Source organism: Cimex lectularius, unplaced genomic scaffold (genome assembly GCF_000648675.2).
Source record: "Cimex lectularius strain Harlan isolate CLEC.00 unplaced genomic scaffold, Clec_2.1 scaffold355, whole genome shotgun sequence".
In the NCBI taxonomy this organism is placed as follows: Eukaryota; Metazoa; Arthropoda; class Insecta; order Hemiptera; family Cimicidae; genus Cimex; species Cimex lectularius.
Genome location: NW_019392930.1, coordinates 287,401 through 311,032, shown reverse-complemented (window position 1 = coordinate 311,032; position 23,632 = coordinate 287,401). Strand labels below are relative to the sequence as shown.

The following is a 23,632-nucleotide window of genomic DNA, read 5'->3' as shown; positions in this document are numbered from 1 at the left end:
CCCTTTTCTGTGGTCGGTCCTCTTTGACGGAGCACTTGCGGTGCTGAGTTCTGAGGGATTTAGGGCACTAGCTTATGTTGACGATTTGGTAGTAGTGATATCAGCAAACACGAAAGCTGAATTGGAAGCAAAGGGGAATGTCGCGGTGGGTCACCTAAGTCGATGGTGTAGAGGGGTAAAGCTCCAGATAGCAGTGGAGAAGACGTCGCTTATGCTGCTAAAGGGAAACTTAAATATGCGCTCCCCACCCGTCATCCGAGTGAATGGTCGGACAATAAAAACCCCACCAGAAATCACTTACTTAGGCATCAAGATGTCCGCTGGCTTAAGATTCGGACCAAACGCTGCATATGTCAAGGACAAGATACCAAGCAGGGTGGCTGCAATCAGGTCCTTGTGTGGCGCGACGTGGGGCATATCGTACAAGACTAGGCAAATATTCTATAAGGCCTTGTGCGAGTCGGTTATGTTGTATGCTGCGCCGGCATGGATTGGAAAGCTGAGGTTGCCCGAAATGTCTAAACTACTTAGAGCTCAGAGGGTTGCTTTGTTGGCTGTCACTCAAGCGTATAGAACTGTATCGACGGATGCTTTGTTGGTGATGGCTGGCAGACCCCCCCTCGACCTGCTAGCGCGAGCAACATGCGCGGTGTGGGAGCTACAGAATAACTACCCTCCGTGTTTACCTGTAAACACGTTAGGCGAAGCAAGGACTTGGATGATAGAAGAATGGCAGCGCAGATGGAATGCCTCTTCTAAGGGGAGGTACACATACAGCCTGTTGCCCGATGTACAGAGGAGAATGGAGATGGACCACATAAAGGTGGACCACTTCACCTCTCAACTCCTGTCAGGACATGGTGACTTTGCTGCTAAATTACACGGATTCAATTTGAAGCCGGACCCGTTATGCAGCTGCGGCCATGAGGAAACTGCAGAACACGTCATCCTTAGATGCCCTCAGTACCAGGTGGATCGCGAAAGGTGGATGCAAGCAGCAAAAGTGCCAGCAGCTGATATAGACAGTTTGAAAAATGCATTAAGCACAGCAACAACCTTCGAGTCAACGGTCACCTTCTGGACAGCAGTAATGAGGATGAAAGGATGGCAAGCGTGAGCAGCACACACTGATTGTTATGTTCTAAACGCTGTTTTTTTTTTTTTTCTTCTTTTTTTCTTCGTACTAATCAGCGCATGAACGATGCAACATCAGCAACCGTGTCAAAGTCATCAACCAGAGCGACGAAAATGACCAANTAAAAAGCGAAATTACTCTGAAATGGTTGAGAATCGGACCATGGTCAATATGAACTTTTTTGTTCATTTTAGGGTCAAGAATCTACTGGTGAAGTTTGTAGCACGAGTAGCAATTCACCCTGTATTTATTTATTTTAGTTAATTTTAAGTTTTTAAGTTTAAGTTAATTTATTATTATTACTAGTATTATTACTTTTGATTTATTATTATTATTTTTTTTTTTTTGCCATGATCCTTTATTCTGACTCCGAAAGTTCTATCAGCTTCCGTCTATAATAAAAAAGCAACACAAAGCTGAAAGCCAATACACTGTAAGGAGCCGGAAACGGCTTTAGGTACAGTTTTAAGAAAGAAGGTCAAGACGGTTATGATTACCGTTACAATGGTTTCGAAAAGTTTTCAGAACACAAACGACTATGTAATAAGAATAAACCGGCTAGGGTAGGTTTTCCGGAAAACAATTTCATAAAGTTTTCAAATTTTGAGCGCACTTTACAAGTACGTTGTGTACTGTGATTTTGAATCTATATTGGAACCAACAGACAAAAAATGCAAAACCTATAATTCTGTTACAACTTTTGTACATCGACATGTTCCCATGAGTTTTGCCGTATATGTCGTGAACACACCCGAATTTAAAAACAAAACGCTTTCTACTTTTGACACTCCTTACTTATATCGGGGGAAAAATGCAGCTCTTCACTGCATAGAATATCTAAAACGAATTGCTGAAGAGGTATCAACTGTTTACAAGCAAACAATACCTATGAATCCATTGACGGATATAGAAATGCTCGAATATAAAGAAGCTAAAATTTGTTTTATTTGCTGTCAACCTTTTAGCCCTGGTGATATAAAAGTTAGGGATCATAACCATTTAACCGGAGAGTACAGAGGTGCCGCCCACAATCAATGTAACATCCGTTTCAGAAACCCGTCATTCCTTCCAGTTTTTATACACAGAAACGATTATACCCGAAAAGATTATACATACCGACTCCTCTCGAACAGACACCTGTATCAAATCAATAGTGTTGGACGTATTTAGATCCAAGTCACGAGACATAGATTTGGCCCCATCGTATAAGGATGAAGAAGAAACAGAGCCCACAAGCCCCCAAAATTCACCCATAAACATTGAAAACACCGACGATGGCAATGAGAAACTGCAACCTATGTTTTCTGAACCAGACGTGTTTGAGTTCACTCCGTGTAAACCTATACTCGAGCAAGTGTGCGAAGAAGTTAGAACTCCTGAAGGAATAAAAATAGCTTTCGATTTTCTGGAAAAAGTGGTGAGACTCCATCTAAGTACGTTATGAAATTTTTAAATAATGACCTAGGAGGGTTGGATCAAACTTATGGGGTACGTTACGATGGAAAACAATTTACAATGGGTGACAGTATAGTCACGATTGGAAATAATGAATTAGAGATTGGTGAAGAAAGGTACATCGCTACACCGGGACTCATGGAATTGATATTCATGAAAAACCCGAATTTCATGCTTGTGGATGCTGATGATAGAAAGCATTATAAAAGTATTCTAACGCACACAAACGCTCACAGAAAACGTTACAGTAGCAGTGGAATTTATTGACCTCTCGAGACCAGAATAGTAAATCTGAAATCGTATATATTGAAAATAAACTTTGCGATGCTCGAATAATTGTATAAAACCTTCCATATCATGCCGATATTAATCATTTCCTCATTTGAATCCGTATAACAAACATGTCGGAGGTAAAACGACAAATCGTAGAAGAAGTTCATCGACCTGCGAGAAGAATTTCAAAATGCGTAAAGTAATATTGAAAGGAATCGACGATTTATGGCAAGCGGACCTGATAGAGATGATACGTTACAGTAAACAAAATAAAGGCTTGAAATATATATTGGTCGTGATTGACTGTTTTTCAAAATATATTTGGGCGATGGAAGTAAAAAGGAAATCGGGCAAAGAAATAAACGGCGCGTTTCAAAAAATTTTTGCAATCATCAGAAGCTCGTGTACCAAGAAATTTGCAAACCGATCGAGGCAAAGAATTTTACAATAAAGAAACAAATTCTCTGTTTAAAAAATTCCATATAAATCATTATTCCACCTACAGTAATGTTAAAGCATCCATAGTAGAACGAGCGATTAGAACCATAAAAACAATGTTTTGGAAAAGATTTGGCCTCCAAGGATCTTACGAATGGTTACCATTCCTGAAATCGCTGATCAATGAATACAACAATAAAAACATCGTACTATAGGGATTGGCACCGGCAGCTGTAAAATCCGTTAAAATTGAAACCCATTTATTAGAAAATATTTTCGTTTTAAAAGATAAAATTAATAAAAGGAAAATAAAATTCAAAATTGGGGATTACGTGAGGTGATTGATCAGCGCAATGGTGATGTCTGCACAGACTTCAGGATCGAACAAGGATATTATCTGTTTCTTTCCCAAGCAAATGAAACCTTTTTCCAAGTGATCGGGCGTGTCGCCGTCAGGAAAATGCCCAACTCGTGACATGTAAGGGCGCTGACACACGGAGCGGTTTTGCTAGGTTATGACTAGGGCTGTGAAATATATGCATTTGCATATTTTTCCTGATTTAGTAAAACATCCAGTTTTAACAAATTGTATATGATTTGAAGCATTTGGAATCAATTTAAGCTACTTTTATTTTGCATATTTGTGCATATTTAGTCATAAATGCATATTTTTGCATAAGTTGATAGTAAATGCATATTTCTTTGCATATATCCGGCGTATCGGCATTTGGCACCTAATGTTAATCATTCTTCATCGAAGAAAAAAAAAAAATATATATATATGCTTGAAAAGGAGCCGCTTCCATTTACACATTTTGAATGAGTTCGTGTTTATTCAGTTGCTGCTTCAACGCTTTCCGCCTGGCTTTTTTTTTCTAGGAATTAATATAGAAAGGGATAGTGTTTGTACCACTGGTGTTCTCTTGGAATAGGTTTAATTGGATTCATAGAAATGTTTCGACCTCAGTTCTTTCTTTTCCTCCACCCAAACATCGCATTTCTCAGCTTTTTCCACTTGCCCACTCTTGCCAGTCTCTCATACGTATTCCACTGTGAAACAACTTTTACTAAAATGCCGAAAGTCACTGCGAAGACAAAAGAACTTGTTCGAAAGTATGTGCGTGAGTTTTCAAGTGAGACTTTTAAGGGAGATGGAGAAGTTTTATATTGTGTTTGTTGCAATAAACCCGTATCAACAGCTACCCGGTTTTTGGTAACACCGTGGTAAGACGAAGTGAGGTCATCAGTTAATGAAAATTTAAAACGAATAGATCTCCTGACACGCAAGGATCTTTTTAATGATGTTTTCTAATATTTTGACCTCAACAGTTAATCTTATGATTCTTCCTTCTTGAAGGTGGGATAATAGGTCATCTCAAATCTATTTGAGATGACCTATTATCCCACCTTCAAGAAGGAAGAATCATAAGATCTTTTTAATATTGAAAGGGATTTTGTTTCAACCAGAATAGGCAGGAAAATTTTAATCGCAACAATGATTTCAGTTCGCGAGGTACAAACGGCCGAAACTTTAATACCAAATATAACAACAAACCTAAGCAAGGGAAGTTAATCCCCAAACCCGGCCGAGATAGCAGCAATTATGCTCCCGGCCGTATTAACAAAATACACACTACCGTCCCCAAAAAATACAATAAAAATCTCGTGCCACCTAAACGACCAAGGAAGCCATCGGATCAATGTAGGCCCAAAACATAAAAAACAAAAATTCACGCGTCCCCGAAGAGTTTTGCGCAGCCTGGACGTTTAATTAATACACGCCAGGTTGCTTTCTCTTCAATACCCCACATGTAACATGTAGACAAAAGCACTTCAAAATAATATTAAATAGCATCAACATTGTGCAAATAGTCTGCATGCAGAATTCAATCAATAATTTCAACAAAAATATTTTGGTCGCATTAGATAACAAGTAAACTTAATTTAAAGTAAATTACAAAGCATTTTTAATTAAAATTTTTTTTAAGGGGTTCGGAACAATAGCAATAATCCTAGTCCAATCAATAAAAAATACTCAGACAGACTTATAGCGACATAATTATTTTATTTTTATATACACTACGTCTAAATGTATTTTTATATATATTGTGTTGGGTGTGTTTAATGTTGCATGAATCTTTCATATGTTCACCACTGTGATTTCCCAATTGAATTAGGATTGATGGCCATAAAAAAAATAAATAAATAAATAAAAAAAATAAAAATAATATATTTAAATGGGTATATATAAATATAAATAAAATGTATATATTTTAGGGACTTCACAAGTGACTCTCACACTGTTGGTTAGGGACCCAACGAACGATGTTGTCTGTTAGGTTGTCAATCCTTACCCCCCTACCCACACACACAAATACTTGACTTATACAAGGTATCTAATAATAATAATAGTAATAAAATAAAATTTAAAAAAAAATCGCAGGCCAATTACAGTTGCTAGGTTACTTATCATTACGTCCAATAAAATTTTATGTCTGTCAATATATGTCAAGTCTGTTGATGCATGTAGTCATCTTTTATTTGTGTCCAAGAAATGGGCATCATAGCGAACTTGACAAACGACGTACGGACTTTGGGGGTTCCCTCGAACTTCGATTTTTTTTTGCGAACAATACCTACCCTATTGTTCACCTCCGGGGGAGGGTGATGTCACGAAGCGCTAGGGGTCGCCTACGGACACGTTTAGGTGAGACAAATGCCCCCTTCCATCGCAGAAGGTAGGTCAATCAAATTTCGGGCTAATAAGCACTCGGCTCCTGATCTTTGCAGCGGACTGATCCTAGCTTCTCTAACTGGTTAAACCGTAAGTGCTTTTTGTCCCCACCGATTAAGCTCCTCCGTTCGCTCAATTATCAATTATTAATTATTAATTGCCACAAGAAAGTTTGAGACCTATTTACTTTTAGTTTGTATAAATTTTACCATTGAGTTAATAAATTTATTTTTGGTCAAGAAGGTTTTGTTTTACTTTTGCTTTTCATTTTGCTTTTCTTTAATTTAATTCCCCCACGCTTTCATCACAGCGTACTCTGCTGATTTCGCTGTACGTGGGCTTTGGAAACTGCGAGCCATTTCCCGGACTTGAGGTAAGTTTAGGTAACCGAAGTCCGTCGCAGGATAGAGCAAAGCTGACAGAATAAGCAAACGCCCCTCAGACCAACACGTCAGCAAAGTATGGCGGGTCCAGACGCCCGCCCATCATCTTAATGAGCACGTCTTAAAACTAGTATAAAAACCCTAATCCCCAAATACCTTGCCTTACTCTTACGATAGCCTTCTGCCTGTCACTTTGTCCGATTAAAATTAAACATTGTACAGTTTTGACAAAGTTTCTTTTTTTTTTAAAGTCCTCTTCGAGCGATTACTTAACTTCGATACAGGTAGTACGAAATCATTTATCAAACCAAATATTGCGAAAACATATTTCAACGCAAAATTTAAATTCAAACCATTTAAAATCCAAACAGCCCATGGAACATCTTTAAAAAAATACAGCACTGTCATAAATTGCTCCTAATTATTCAACTTTGATTCTCTCTTCCTAGAATTCAACGTGTTTTATTTTCATGACTATTTCGATATTTTAATGGGCTCGACAATCTACAAAAGCTGCACGCCCACATAGACTTCGGAACAAACACGCTTAGCACTCCTCGCCAGAAGATTAACATTTTCTATTATCAAATACCTAAATCGAACCACAACATAATAAACATGAGTTCAAAGGAATGGTAAAAACTACAAACACCAGAAAAGAGGAAAGTAAAGAAAAAATTAAAAACCGAATTTTTGTAGAAAATTTTCAAACTTTTCACACTCCACCATCTGAGAGTCAAATGACGGATTCCACGGTTAATCTAGTTAGAACCGACCACATGAATTCTGAAGAGAAAGCAGCAACAACAAAAATTATTAATAGTTCAACGAAATATTTCACACAAACGGTAAAGCACTCTCGTTTACAAATAAAATTAAACATTACATCACGCCCACAGACGAAATACCGGTTTACACTAGGTCATACAGATCCCAGAAATTCACAAACACGAAGTTGAAAAACAAATTAACGAAATGCTTAGTCAAAAAATTATCCAAAATTCCCACTCTCCAAGGAATTCTCCACTATGGATAGTACCCAAAAGCTAGACGCAAAACAAAAGAAATGGAGATTAGTTATCGATTACAGAAAATTAAATGAGAAGACCATTGACGACGTATATCCTATATCGAATATCACGGAATTATTAGACAAATTGGGCGTAGTCAATATTTCAACGTGCTGGATTTAACATCGGGTTTTCATCACGTAGAACTTGAACCGGAAAGCATTCCGAAAACGGCTTTTTCTACAGACAACGGTCATTTCGAGTTCCTCAGAATGCAGTTCGGACTGAAAAATAGCCCACGAACATTCCACCGGGTAATGAACAATGTACTGTCAGGAGTAAAAAATTGTCAAGTCTATCTAGATGACGTAATTATACATAGCACTAGCTTACAAGAACATGTAGAAGACATAAGAGTCTTAACCCGCTTAAAAGATGCCAATCTAAAAGTTCAGTTAGATAAGAAGGAATTTTTTTAAAAAAAAGCTTATTTGGGTCATATAGTAACTCCTGAAGGCGTGAAACCTAACACCGATAAAATACGTGCTATTGAAAAATGTCAATCCCCAAACAGCCAAACAACTGAAAAGGTTTCCTAGGACTTCTCGGTTACTACAGAAAATTTATCGCCAATTTCGCTGACTTAACAAAATCAGAAAACGCATAAAATTCAACAAAACAATTCTAGAAGAAACACTACCATTTCGTAACTTAATAAATTATTCCAAATCACTCATCGACGAAAAAATTGACCATATAAGTCTGCACAGAACCAACCGACAACGTCGCGGACTTATTAACGAACTTGGATCAGCTATAAAATTTATTACAGGAAACCTAGACAACACAGGCAAGGAAAACTTTGACGATCTTATCAATCAAATTAAAGAAAACCAAATAAATATTGAACATTCCTTAACATTCTGTAAATTACAAATCCTGCAAAGCAGATGCATATAGAAATAAAATTAGAAAATATTTTGGAATAGAATATTTAACAAGAGTGTAAAATCCGGGATAACGAAATTGTTTATAGCTTGTCAATACCTCTTAATTCAAAAGTAGAATACGATATTTATAACTTCTATTCAATACCTTCTAAATTAGGCCAAACTTATGTAACTGTAATTACTGAAAATAAGTTCGTACTGAAAGCAACAAAAAGTAATTCTTTAATTTTATTAACCACTAAATGTAAACACTTAAATCGATGATTCAAATGCTACGAAGACGATGTATCTTATCACCGATCCAATTGCGTCGAAGAAATTATGCCGAACGAGACGTCGACTTGCCAGTCTTCACAAATAATCATATCGAACTGATAAAAGGGATAAATAAATATTTAATCGTCTTTATTACGCCTGACAAATTAACGATTGTCACACGTAAAGAAACCGAAACGAAAATACTTCATGGAATCTACGTAATGCAGACGGAGTCCGCGACGATCTACTGCAAAGGAAATCATCTGGTCTACGAATCGACATCTAGTGGAAATCCAAAAATTCTGCCTAAAATCGACTCAATAAATTCAACGGTGAACCAACAGCCTCAAATGGAAAGTCATCTAAGGAAAATTTCTCTACAAAATATACCCTTGAATTCTCTAATCCCTGTAAATATCCATAAGAATATTAATGAAGAAAATACAGGTTCAACTTTTATATTGCATTGTTCGATGATAATCATTGCATTAAATTATTGTTTTTAATATTATATATTGTATGCTTAAGTTTGAAATTTGTCGAAATAAAATAAATAGCATAAATTCAACAGATGTTAAAACAGATTCGAATATGGAAGAAATCGAATTAAATAAAATTAATATTTTAACATTATGTATGAAGACGCGCGGTATTTGTTCTTGTTTTGTAAAATGAAGTCTTTATATATTCAAAATGGGGCATCTCTCTCGTGAAAAATAATTTTTTCTGTGCACCAGAACGGGTTAAAACTGTCCAAAACAACGTGTTTATCCCCCGCAAGACCCTTGGCTACTAGAAAAAAACAATTCTACAAAATTTAAATTTTATGATACGTTTTTTGATTCTCCTGTAAAATTTGGAAATTTGGAGGTGGCCCCTTTTCAAAATGATCGATTCAATTGTGTGTGCTAGTTGGGTACCAATTTTGTAACAAAAATGATGTGGTATGCGAAATGGAAGGAGATTAACTAAATGTAATTTTACCAACCCCACTGAACCTACATTTATTTAAATGCGAGATGGATATAGCATTAGAAGAAACAAAAAAAAATTATTTATGACTAACTTGTGTGTAATTTTTTATTATACTGATAAGCCACAGTTTTGTAGAAAGGTTTTTTTTTAATTACTACCACATTTACCCAATCTGATAAAACATTCTACTCAGGAAAGAGACACATCAACAACTCGCAATGAGGAAAAACATTTTGCTGGAATTGCAATCAATTTACCTTTCTTAAACCACATGGGATTGTTTTTTTTGTTTTTTTTTTTACAAAAACCAAAACATTAGTCTCAAAAATTTCCATGTCCTTAAAACATCTAAATATGTAATTTTTAGAAACTTACCATTTTAAAAAGGTTATTTATGATAATTAACATTTTTGACAGTAAGAATTAGTGAAGGGTAGGAAAATAGAACAATTACAGATTAAGGTCTATCTCTGACTGCGTGAGCAAGGAAAGAAAAATCTGTTTTTATTATTTATACACAGTTAATTACTGCTGAGAGGCAGGATGGTGCTTGATATTTTTGTCTCTACTAGTAAGTTGTTTAACTCAAAAGTTACACATAATAATATTTCATATCCCGTACAAATTAAATAATGTTCTTTTACAATTTAAAAATACTTTAATTTTAACACGTCATTTTTAAAAATGACAACATACTAAATTTTTCTTTCTACATTCCAACATCAAGTTTGCAGACAAGTTAGTCTCAAATTACTACGTATATTTTATGTTATATTCTCAATATTTGTTGTTTTATACTTTAAACATGTACCATATAACTAATTTTAATTAGTGTTCAACGAATAACGATTTTATAACAACATTTCAATTTTTCTTTCTACATTCCAACAACAAATTTGCAGACACGTTTAAGTGTTAAATTACTATGTATATTTTAAGTTATATTCGCTTCTGATTTCATTCGTTATTCATTTAACAATGTACATATAATTCATTTAATTAATTTTAATTAGAATTCAATGACTAACGATTTTATATAATTCCAAAAGAAACTTTATTTCAATAAAATGTCGAACTCTATTGATTTCTTATAAAAGATCTAATTTTGACATAACATTGGATATGATTGACCTAGGCTAAGATACATCAGAGCAGTATAAACTTCTTCAATTATTTCACTGCAAATTCCTCAAATAGTATTATTTCATGTGTAACATTATTTCTTGTGTGTTAATTTGTACAATTTCTCCCAAGTTAGTTATATTTAACTTTTGCGACATGGATATTTCTTTTCCAGTAGTAGAGTGCAGGTTTTTTTTTGTTCATTCAAATTGCTTCGTTTATCTTTAATTGACGAAATTATTCTACGACACTTGTGCTATACATTTCCAATCTGCTGTAGGCATATTCTGAGTTAACATGTATTTTCTAGTATGACTGTAACATATTGGTTGGTAGTTTAGGTAAAATGTTATTGGTAAACTTAAAATGTGCTTATCTTTCTTACTTACAAATAGTTATGGCTACAGAATGAAAATGAAAATTACCCAAGTTACTTAATTTTAGTTCCATGTTTATTTACTTTACTGTGCCTGAATATTAGTTTTTAATTGGTTTAATCATTTTTTTAACTTTAAATGACAAGATAATTCTATGACACTTCTCCATCGACAGCTTCATGATTACAGCATTATCATTATGATAGCTCTTTACACAAATGTAAACTTTTTTTTTATATTGTTTCTTCCTGTTCGATACGAAGGTTGCTATAAGTAAATGAAAAAATTCTTAAATCCAAGAACAGTCTGGAGGGAAAGAAGAAGACGTCACTTTCACAATTCATCCGTCAGCACGAACAGCTCTAGCTTTTCCAGTCGGCTTCAAATCCAGCAAGCAGCAACGTCAGGATCCATTACACATCTACGGGTACAAACGGATGCACTACTTTCAACATGACATGGCTGCGATCCGTTCATCCAAATTACTTAGTAAAGAAATCGATTAATTTTTAAACAAGTTTTAAGACTGAGCGAAACCGTTTTGAGCTTCCTAAACCGTTCGAAAAATCTCCCTCGTACCTTAGCCTGGGTAGCAGACGTTTTTTGTTTGTTGCACTGCCTTTAATGCTGTTCCATTGAGTCGATTACACAATCATTCTTTTCGCGCACCACATGTGTGAAATTTCATTTTTTTTCTCTTTTTTTCAGAGAAGAGGTCAAACAGTGGCCCTGAAAAGGGCCGTTTTTAAGTTGAGCGATGTAGACCCGTGGACGGTGATGGCTACAAGCCCCCTCGGCTTGAATACATGTACACCGTAGTAAGAGCTCGTGGCAGTTGAGTAGGTGTCAAACGAACGATGAGATGTGCACCACAGAGATGACCCTTGTGGTTTCTGCATTCTCTCTCAGTAATGAATCTGAGAACTCGTCGTCAGCGAAATCTGTTTTGAGTAATTTCAGCCCCGACTTTTACAGAGGGGTGCTGCATGCCCATTAACCGCTTTTTGAAAGGCGGAACCGTGTCGAAATAGTGGCGACTGCATGGTGCTGTGATTAGTCACCAAAAATTTAATTAGACGGAGATTACAAAGCTCGTTGTTTTGTGGTTGCCGCAGATGAGAAGAGTCGCCTACTGCTGTTGACATATGAAAACTTCGGTCATTGACGAAAAAAATCCAGGTGGCTGCAAATACAACGTATGTGCTGTACAGGCTATTCTAATTATATTGTAATTCGCCTCGAAAAGGGTGAATGGTTTCTCGGTAGGCAGCACAAATTTGTTTACAAAATTCTTTTGGACATTTCAGACTAGATTATTTCATTTTATTTTTTATTATTACTTTTTTTTTTTTTAATTCGATCAATGAAAAAATAAACAAAACAATTGAATGAGAGAATGATCTCAAATTGGACAAAAAGACAAATTATCACACAAGAATCACAAAATTTCTACACAAAATAAAAAAATAAAAATGTTTAAAGGTACGTATAGGTGCGTATAGGTAAATATTTTTATGTTCCACCATTCGAGCCCTCCTGGCCCAATAACTGCCTTTGGGCCGGTTTTTTTAATTAATTTTTTTTTTTTTTTTTTAAGCAAAATATTGAAATGGAAAGAAATTTCACAAAATTCTGTCAGAAGTGTCCTGCCTTCTGCGATAATTATTTAATTAAATTTAATAAGTCCATTTTTAAAATGACATTTATTTTAATTATCCTGCCTTCTGCGGCAATTATCTAATTAAATTTAGTAATTCCATCTCTAAAATGGCATTTATTTTAATTACATTTTATTAGCAGCCACAACAATAACTTAATATGAGCCGGAGGTAGACCCCTCTTAATTAAATTTAGTGTAAAAATTACAAAAGTAGTGTCAACCAATGAATAAAAAAGAAAAGTATTTTAAATATTTTTTGAATTATAAAGTTTATTTACTTCATAAAATTTTTATGATTCAAAGGATCACATTTGACCGATCTTCGACAATTTAAGAGTTGGTTGTTTGTCTCGAACCAGAGAGGACGTGTTAAATCTCTACAAACTGGGTCAACAACGTGAACAACTGCTACGAGATAAAGGAATATTTTTGAGGAAGTATGACGGGATACAATGCGTGACCTGCACACACACTTCCTCTGTAGAAGATTAAACTGGAAGTAAAGCTTTTTTTTAACAGCTGTTATCTAGGCTAGTAAAGTCAAAACCCATATAACTGAAGGCCCAATTTCTTTTATGTCTAACTGGCAATTCCTTTCAGGTTCTTTTGTGATCACTCAACATTTACGACAATTGTTTTTTTAAATTTAAACTGAATTACAGCTATTTACAGAACTATGCACACTGGAATAAAAATTGAAGAAAGGGAACGAAGAACCCTGTCGCCTCCGGTTGGACTGCTTTGACTAGTGAAGATATTCGTAGATGATGTATGTAAGCAAAAAGATGGTGTCGCCATGGGTGGGGTGTATTATGCCCAATTATAGCCGATTTGGTGATGACCGATTTGTCGGAATGGTTGGTACTCCAACTCCCTTACACCATAGGATTCTTAACTAAGTACGAAGACGACCATATATAACGTATGAAACTTGTGGCAATTATACAGGATTACAGGCGGTAATTTCGGTTTTACAGGAGTACGGTTCATCTATAATGTTCGTTTATATATGTTTAGACAGTAGTAAACTAGAGACTAATGAAACAGACCAATTCTTCATCAGTTAAATTAAAGTTCAATCATTTTTGTTAAATTTAGATGTCCATAATATTATCTGGAACAGATACATAGGTTATTCCTCGATTTCTTTCTTGTCTTTAGATACAATAGTTGGCGTTCGTTGGTTAGAACATCACGTGTACTTATGACAAAGTACAGAACACAAATCAGTGTGTGTTGGTAAAATAAGAACAAGCAACAGCGCTTAGCCAGCAGAGGACAGAAACATGGTACAACCGTCCATTTCTGCAGATCCTGACTCCCGGTTTTCTTGAAAGTTTATTGTTATTATGCACCCCTATCAAGGGCAGAGAACTTGTCAATAAAATGTTCTCTGCTTTGTGTCTGAACATGTTTCGATATCTTTCCTTCGCTTCGGCCAGATTAGGCACGTCGTCATCCAGTTTCGTTGAAGTAGGCAATTCAACGTTCGTTTTAAACCGTGCGGGCAATTCATTCAAATAGAAGTCGAGTTGAGAGACACTGTTTTGAGAAGCTCATTAGTGTTCCATTGTATTATTCTTTTTCTCAAAAATGAGTGAATCAGAGGTGGAAAATTGTTTCGGAGATTGGAGTGATTCAAATCAGTCACTGCAACTGAGAACAACTGGTATGAGCTTGAATTTAGGAACCACAGACACAGTTAGAAGAGAAGGAGACCCACTGCCGGAAATTACGACATCTGCAACGGCCAGTCTTCACGTATTGACCATTCTCGACGGTAAATTTTTTGAGATTATTCTTGATAAGAGCAATGAAAATAATGTGGTAGCTAAATGTAAAAAATGCGACCCAGATTTACGATCGGAGGTGAAAGGGCACCGATTATCCTCATCTAACTATGTATACCACTTGAAAAGAAAACATGGGCAGGAAGGGTACAATGAGTACAGGGAATATTTGCAGGAAAAGAAATATAAATATTCTGACGGTGAGGGTGATTGTAGTAACGGGGGCTATGAAAGCGGACGATCCAAAGGTTTTGTAAAGCACGTGAAAATTTGTCAACCTGTTTTCGAGGAGAAAATAACTCGATTTCTTATCCATTCAATGATCCCTTTTAGAGTTGTTGAGAATGAATGCTTTGCGGATTTATTAAAATCGATCGGTATTCTCGGGCTCAAGATTCCGAGTCGAAAAAATGTAGTTAGAAAAGCCGAAGTTTTATTTAAAAATAACAACGATAATTTACGAGTTTCCTTGAAAGATGTAAATTTTGTGTGCACCTCTGCCGATATTTGGTCGGGGAAAAAGAGAAGTTTTATAGGTGTGACGGTGCACTGGATAAATGCAAAATATACGAGACAATCGGCTGCTTTAGCTTGCCGGCGTTTCAAAAACAGTCACACGTACGACCGAATTGCTACCCTTCTCGAAGAGATACATTTAGAATTTGGTCTCAGTGCACACAAAATAGTTGCCACCGTAACAGACAATGGGGCAAACTTTGTGAAAGCTTTCAAGTTGTTTGGTGTGGATAAGAAAGCCATTCTGACGACTTGTGACGGTGATATTTTCCCCGACGACCTCCATGTTGCCGTAGAGGGTCAGTGTGCCCCAGTAGATTTGTCCAGCGAATCAGACGCTGACTTTAATATCACAGAGGAGGAGGAAAATTTCACTAAAATTTTTTTTTCAGCGAAATACTTTTCAGAAGAAATTGATGTACACTTCCACTAAGCACTTCCGATGTGCGTCACATACCTTGCACTTGTGTGCGTCCAGTGATGTGAAGAAAGGCTACTCGAAGTTCAAGTCATTGGCAGAGCTTCATAACCAAGTTATGGAGAAATGTAATATTCCATGGAATTTTGCCGCACGGCCCAAGCCAGCAGAAATTATTCAAGATGTCTTAGGCCACACCCTTTCAAGACCCGGTGACACTCGATTATATGACTATGAAGCAGATTTGTACAATCGCAAATAAAAGTTCCCAACTGTACCGACAACTGACAGCCAAGCAAAAGTTACAAGACCATGACTTCAAGTACTTATCAGAGTACACCGAGTGCAGTGAGCCCATCGCCTATGTCTTGGACGTTCTTCAAGGTGAAGAACTAGTTTTCTACGGAGCCCTACTGCCACTGTTGCTAGCACTTCGACGGAAAATTTTTAAATTGCAACGCAATCTTGGCAGTTTTGTGTACCAGCTTGAAATCTATTACGCGAGCATCGAAAAAAGGTTCAGTGGATTATTTGATTTCAGCAGCGAATTTTCGCAGTTGGCTGTAATTGCGTCTATTGCCAATCCCCTTTTCAAAAAAAAGTGGTTAAGTAGTGTCAATTCTATTGAGCACGACAAACTGATTGGCATTTTCAGACGGGCCGTCATTGCTGAGATTACATTGACAAGAACAGCTTCAACGACTTCTGCTGAGCAGGCGAAACCACAAAAAAACCCACATTATTTGAAGTTTTTAGAGTTTGAAGATGATGACGTTTGCAAAGCTAGAAATGAAATTGAAGCTATGGCTGACATGCAAATGTGCAACTACTTTGCAGATTCGTCGAGGGACTTGAAAAGTCTTGATCAGTACCCTGCTATAAAAAATATATTCTTACGAAGCAACACCCCTCTCCCATCTTCGGCACCAGTAGAGCGACTGTTTTCATTTGCATCCCTCACAAACACAGCGAAATCAAACCGTCTGACTGACAGAAACTTTGAAATTAGGGTCGTCTTAAAAGCAAATGTTTCAAAATAGATTGCTACCTACTTTAAATAATGGAGTCCAATAGAATTTATTCCTTTTTTCAGGGTTATTTTTGTGTTTTTATTAGGTAATTAAGAAGAAAAGCTTTTCAGTTGTCATTCATTTCCCATTCATAGTAGGTAGACAAGAAATGTTCTTTTTCTCTTCACACTTCTATATTTAGTGTAATCACCAACAATAAAGTGTTTTGCTTCCATACATTTTGTTTTATTCCCGAGTATTGGTACGTAATTACAGGGGACGTCCTGGTGGGAGTTATGATATTGGTTGAGGAGTGTTTCCGATTCCACTTATCTACCCCTTTTGTCTGGAAATGTGGTATTCCCGAAGTTTGTTGCACAACTTGACCAAAAAGTGACTAGAACAAAACAAGTATCATCAACATCGGTTGTGAAATTTGGCCTGGGTATCATATAAAAAATTTTGTCACACGCATACATATTTATACACCTATGACTTTTTTCACGGATTCGGTTTTAGAATGGTCTGAAACGGATAAACGGATTTGTATTAATTTTTTTTTCTTCTCAAATTTGGGTTGTCCCGCACCCACCTCTCCCCCCTCACCGAAATCAGTCCTTCTTATGAAGCCTCGCTTCAGGAGGACGTCTCTAAAAACTAACTAATGGATAGGTAGTATAATAATAATAGTACAGTGAAACCTCACCTAACGGACACCCCTCTAGAACGGACACCCCTTCTTACGGACAGTTTTCAAATGTCCCGTCGAGGAAGTATAGGTAATCAATGTATTTAGACCCCCTTTACAACGGACACCCCTGTAACGGACGCGGACAGCCTACTTTTTGTCCCCGAGAGATACAATTAAGAGATATAATTAATTTAAATTTATTAACAGTACATACGAAATACGAAGTTACTTACGTAGTATGTAAAATATTTTTTAAGTATGTACATATATGTACTTAATTTTTTTATTCTACGAATTTCCTGTCTGAACAGGGATTAATTTCTAAGGAATCCATGATCATTATGAAAATTCGCATTTCAATAGAAATTTCCACGAAGTGTTTACATTTTTTCACTTGGTCCTCGGCGGTTTTCTTAGAAACCCCCTCTAGTAGAAATCAAAATGTTTCTAGGCCATTTCATAGCACAACATTTCCAAACCCCATATGCCTCAGTCGGTTTTTTTCTCCTCTCAACAATGTCGCCGCGTAAATTCCTTACGGTAAAAGAAAAAGTTCAAATGATCGAGTTTAATAAAAAAAATAAATTATCAGTGCGTAAACTTGCAAATCAGTTCAAAGTTAGCAAGACTCAAATCGCCGATATTTTAAAGCACGAGGCGGAAATAGTGAAATCATATCGCGAAAACGACATTGGAGAAACGACGAGCCGAGTGTTTCATGGAGTCACTGGCGGTGCAGTCATAGACAAAGCCGTTCTTGAGTGGTTTCAGCGAGTTAGAGCTCAAAAAATCCCAATATCTGGCCCAATAATCCAAGCTAAAGCTCTTGAAGTTGCCCAGGAATTAGGAGACACGGGATTTAAAGCTTCAAACGGATGGTTACAGCGCTTTAGAACCAGGCACGCAATTAAATTTAAAGCAATTTGCGGAGAATCCGGATCAGTAAACGAATATACAGTGGAAGAATGGACCTCGAAGATCGAAAGTATAATTGAAGGATACGCCCCAAAAGATGTATTCAATGCAGATGAGACGGGATTGTTCTATCGTGCTCTTCCAGACAAAACATTGTGCTTTAAAGGAGAAAATTGTGCAGGGGGTAAAGTGGCTAAGGAACGATTGACCGTACTACTTTGTGCTAGTATGACCGGTGAAAAGATAAAACCTCTCGTAATCGGTAAAGCTGCTAAGCCACGGTGTTTTAAAGGAGTAAATATGGAAACTGTCGGTGTCTCATGGAAGTTTAACTCAAAAGCATGGATGACAACGGATATTATGAGGGAATGGTTAGAACAACTGGACAACAAAATGAGGGCACAAAAAAGAAAAATTTTATTGTTTCTTGACAATGCGACCTCCCACCCTCACCTGGATTTGAAAAACATAAAACTGGCTTTCTTTCCACCGAACATCACTTCAACATCGCAGCCATTAGATCAAGGAGTTATCCAAAATTTTAAAGTAAAATACCGCCAGTTAATTTTGCGTCGCTTGATATGCAGTTTAGATCAATATTCATCTGCACAAGAGGTTGTAAAAAGTATCAACGTGTTAATGGCGGTTATGTGGGTTAAGAGTGCCTGGGATGCGGTAATAGCATCAACAATAAACAACTGTTTTAAAAAAGCCGGTTTCTTAAATGATGGACTCGACAACTCTTCCGTAGAAAGATTAATAGGTGATGAGATAACAAGCCTAGGAGAACTCATAGAATTGTCTAACATGACTATGGATGCTAGAGAATTTGTTCAGAATGATTCAAATTTGATGACGGAAAACAATAGTATGGACATAAAAGATATTTTGGAATCGGTTCAAGAAAGTGATCACATTGAAGAAGAAATTGAAGAAGATTTAGAAGAGGAGGACAATCGTAAGTAGGAAACATGCATATGTACATATTGTTAATTTGTACGATGAATGCCATTAAAATTATTCTTTTTTTTATTTTGCAGTTGATACCACTATAAAAAATTATCCCGACGGTCTCGAAACTCTAAAAAAGTTAAGAGATTTTTATCAGAGAAAACATGATATGGAAGGGTACAATTTAATCCACGAGGTGATGGTTTATCACGAAAAAGAAATAGTGAATTCAAAGAAAAAGAAACAATCAGAAATTACTAATTTTTTCAAAAAAGTATAAATTACACACGTGTACCTACTTACTCCATGAATAGTACAGTACGTTGTTTATTCTCATTTTTTCAATTTTTTCAAAATTTGATTTTCTTACGCCGTGTTTGTATGTTATTCATTTCCGGATTTTTAATATGTACATACATACATACATATGTACATATTGTACATACATACATACTATTGTGTTTTCTATTATGTACTTAATAATGTACTTATTAATTCCCAAAAATATTTTAATAAACTAATTTTGATACATGCACATATTCATTTTAATAAATATATGTATGTACATACCAACATTACATTTTTACCCCTCCTCAGCGGACACCCCTCTGCAACGGACAAATCCGTTGGTCCCATGACTGTCCGTTGTAGAGAGGTTTCACTGTACTAATGGAAAACGGGCAGACGGAAGCATTTAAAGGAAAGACACTTGAGCAAATAAATGTAAATCTTGAAGAAGAAATTATTGAAGGTGAAAGCGGTGACGAAAATGAAATGACAGATTTTACAAATAGCTTTGAGGAGCGAGAAAATTTACTTCAAGAGAATGAACAAAGGAAAACACTCCCCGAGAAAACCGCAGAGATGAAGACGAAGAAGACTAGAGTTTTAATTCCGTGGACAACGGAACAAAAAAATATAGTTAAAAAGTTTTTCAAGGATCATATAAAACATAAAAAAGCTCCAAAAAAAATGTAGTGTCAAAAGTTAATTACACTTCATCCCATTTTGTCCAACAAAAATTGGCTAAAAATAAAAGTGTTTGTACAAAATCAGTATACTAAAAAATAGTTCGTAACATGAATGTTGTATGTTGTAAAATAAATATGTTAAAAAATTACACTTTTTTTTTAAATTATGGCTTGCAAAACCTTATTGGCAAGTATTGTGGAATTTAACTAAATATGTGTATATTTTCTTTATCAAAAATTAACCGTATTAATTTTATACACACATTAGGTATTGTTTTACTTTTGTTTATTACTTGTATAATACTTATGTATATGTTGAACTTTACTTCATAACTTTTGTGTAAACAAAAACGCTTGCCCAATTTTCGAACTATATTTGTTAAGATAAATGTTTTGACCACTTTATAATATAAATTACAATTTATATATTTCAAACCATATTTTGATATATATTTTGATATATATTGTAATTTGTTTAACTATAAATATACAAAAACTACAAAAAAAACAATGAACTGGCGTAAGTCTGGCCAGTTTATATATTTATTTATATAACAATTACGGATATAAAAATGATAAAGTAAACACACATTATAGTCCAAGAGTCGGTTTGAAAATCAGAACTTTAGCTTATGTAATTATCCGTGCAAGTCATCTCGATCCGGACAAATTGTGTTTGATTGTGCTTAAGAGTCGGTTCGTCAAAGGCTGTTTTTCCGAAAGGCGGAAGTAGAGGGGGAAAAGTAGTCGGAACAACGGGTGGCACATAGTGTTATGAAATTGTATAATAACTCGGACGCCACATGATCGATGGAATGAACTCAAAATAATTCTGTATATCGTGGAAGCCGCTAAGTCGTCAATAAAAAAGGACGTCAGATAGTAGCACATATGAAAGAAAAAGTGAAGGAAATATATATTTACAATAAGAAAGTATATTGATAAATAAACCCATCCCATACATCGTGGAGATGATATTAAGGATATTCACGAAAAAAATTTCCAAAAAGTTAAGCGGAACTGGGGGACGCCACAAGGATAGTAGCTTGAAAGGACGTCACAATGATAGCGAGATGTAAATATATATATATATATATATATATATATATATGATTGAAAAGGAGCCGCTTCCATTTACACATTTTGAATGAGTTCGTGTTTATTCAGTTGCTGCTTCAACGCTTTCCGCCTTGCTTTTTTTTTNATGGGAAATTATTTTGATTAAAGAACATTGCTTTAAAGTAACTAGTTTCTTTTTTTTTGTTTAATACCAAAATCCTGCATTATTTTCCGGACAACCCAATATACATTACCTTTCCTGTCATCTAGGAATAAAACAAATGCAAAATAAAATTAAACCATTCTATACAGCAAAAAACAACGCATAATATTAAAACGATATGTGAAAACTGTGAAACCTGCATAAAAAACAAATCTAGAGGGAAGTATAAATTTGGACTAATGTCTCACTTGGGTCCTGCTACTTACCTTTTCGAAATTACATCCATAGACACTATTGGTGGATTCGGCGGCTCACGTTCTACAAAAACATATTTACACCTTCTGGTAGATCATTTCACGAGATATGCCCACATTTTGACTTCGAAAACCCAAAGTTCAAGCGATTTTATAAAACTAGTTCAAAAAGTGACGATGCAGGGCAATAGAATCAGCATGATTCTATCAGATCAATACCCAGGCATAAATTCAAAAGGCTTTAAAACCTTTTTAGAGAAGGAGAATATAACCATTATATTTACTGCAGTAAATGCACCATTCTCGAATGGTCTGAATGAAAGGCTAAACCAAACTAGTTAATAAAATTAGATGCAAGGTAAATGAAATGAAGGGAAAATTGGCCTGGACGACCATAGCCCATGAATACACCCGAAGATATAATGAAACCGAGCATACAGTGACAGGATTTTCTCCAAAATACTTATTGGAAGGGAAAAATATTGCTATTTTGCCAGATGAATTGAAGCAAGAAATAACACCCAATGACCTAAGTCGAGATAGAAAACTTGCCTTAGAAAACACGATACGATCACACATCTATAATAGGCAACAGTTCGATAAAAACAGAAGAAAGTGCGAATTCAGAGTAGGAGACTTGGTATATGTAGAAAACGGATATCATTTAAACAGAAAAAAATTACATGAACTCAAAATTTTACCATATAAAGTTTTTGAAAAATTTCAAACCCAATTTACAGAATAGATACTGGGCATAAAACATCAGAGTCAAATCTTTTCCATATAACAAAACTTATACCCATTCCAGATTACGTAAAATAGAACATTAAAAAAAATAAACAAAATAAAATGGAGGGGGGAGATGTAAAAGAAAGTCGACGTTACATGTTAACGTCATACTTCTTTTAAGAACATTTATATTTGTTTAAACTAATTTTAAAATTTGCCGCGCACTACTTCGACTCGATTGTTAAGAGGGAGGTTAACCTGTAGAGTAGATAACAAGTTACGAGTGCATTGTTGAAGTCTTGAAAATCTAATATAAATAATAGCTTTAATTGTTGTTTCTTTTGTATTTTTACAGAACAACACAATTTGGCTTATTATTTCATACTCCGAACGCCTAATAAGATTGTGTATTTTCTTTAAATTACACATTTTACACATAAATATATAAATAAACTAATAAACATAATAATAAACATAAATTACACATATATATATAGTAAAATTCTTCTATAACGATTCCTGATATAGCGATATTCCGGATATAACGATGTAAAACCGGTATCTAGTTTGGTTTGCTATTTAAAAGTGAAGAAATAAATCCGGATATAACGATTCCGGGTATAATGATATTCCGTATGTAACGATATAAAAACATACGAAAATGTTGTTTTTCATTCCGGCTATAACGATACGCATAAAAAATACGCACATACAACAGTTTTGAGCTGATGAAAAATACCTACATATGTAATTAAATTACGAATGAAACATAGGTANCGCCGAAGAAGACTTCAAAATTCCAACAATGTCACAAGTGTACAGCGCTCTTGGAGTCATTCGGACGTACGTGGCCTTAAATGATGATGTGAATAAACCCGAAAACACTGCTTTTTTAAAAGAACTTCATAGCCACGTAAGCAAAAATTTGTACTTAAAAAAATGCAAGCAAACAAAAATTACCGATTTTTTTTAAAGAAAATTAATATGTTGCTTCAATTTGTATATAAAATTAAAATATGTATGTACATAAAAATAAACAGTAAAGTTGTTATCATTTTGAAACGCTTTTTTTTCCCACTAACCTCCCATACCCATAAATTTGTAGGTAGGTTTCATGGTTTGTTTGGTTCCGGTTGTAGCGATTTCCGGATATAACGATTTGTTTTTCTTGGTCCCCTGAAGATCGTTATAACCGGATTTTATATCCTTAAGCCATGTCCGAAACCGATAAGAAGAAGATCCAGTTGGAAGAGAGAGCTGGAGGACGAGATGCAAGATTGAGCCTCGGATATCGTTAAGACGTATAAACTGGGACTTTCCTCAGCAGGGAAATTCGTATAATTCGATCGCATAGTTAGTGGCGACCTATGCATGGACAGCAATCATGAAAGCCGC

The 23,632-nt window shown here is 35.5% G+C and overlaps 3 protein-coding genes across 3 annotated transcripts; all 3 read left to right on the top strand.

The window, feature by feature from the left end:
- The first annotated feature begins 13,059 nt into the window (after positions 1–13,059).
- On the top strand, positions 13,060–15,519 carry LOC112127868. Its single transcript, XM_024229348.1, has one exon. It carries the CDS (start codon positions 14,364–14,366, stop codon positions 15,507–15,509), a length of 1,146 nt encoding a protein of 381 aa, XP_024085116.1. The 5' UTR covers positions 13,060–14,363; the 3' UTR covers positions 15,510–15,519.
- Positions 15,520–15,708: 189 nt separating this feature from the next.
- Positions 15,709–17,073, top strand: LOC112127870. The gene has a single exon (XM_024229350.1). The coding sequence runs from the start codon at positions 15,722–15,724 to the stop codon at positions 16,532–16,534; it is 813 nt and encodes a 270-aa protein (XP_024085118.1). The 5' UTR covers positions 15,709–15,721; the 3' UTR covers positions 16,535–17,073.
- A 106-nt stretch (positions 17,074–17,179) lies between these two features.
- On the top strand, positions 17,180–20,156 carry LOC106673005 (tigger transposable element-derived protein 6). The gene is made up of 2 exons (XM_014404888.2): positions 17,180–19,068; positions 19,151–20,156. Exons 1-2 carry the CDS (start codon positions 17,637–17,639, stop codon positions 19,339–19,341), a joined length of 1,623 nt encoding a protein of 540 aa, XP_014260374.1. The 5' UTR covers positions 17,180–17,636; the 3' UTR covers positions 19,342–20,156.
- Positions 20,157–23,632: the final 3,476 nt, after the last annotated feature.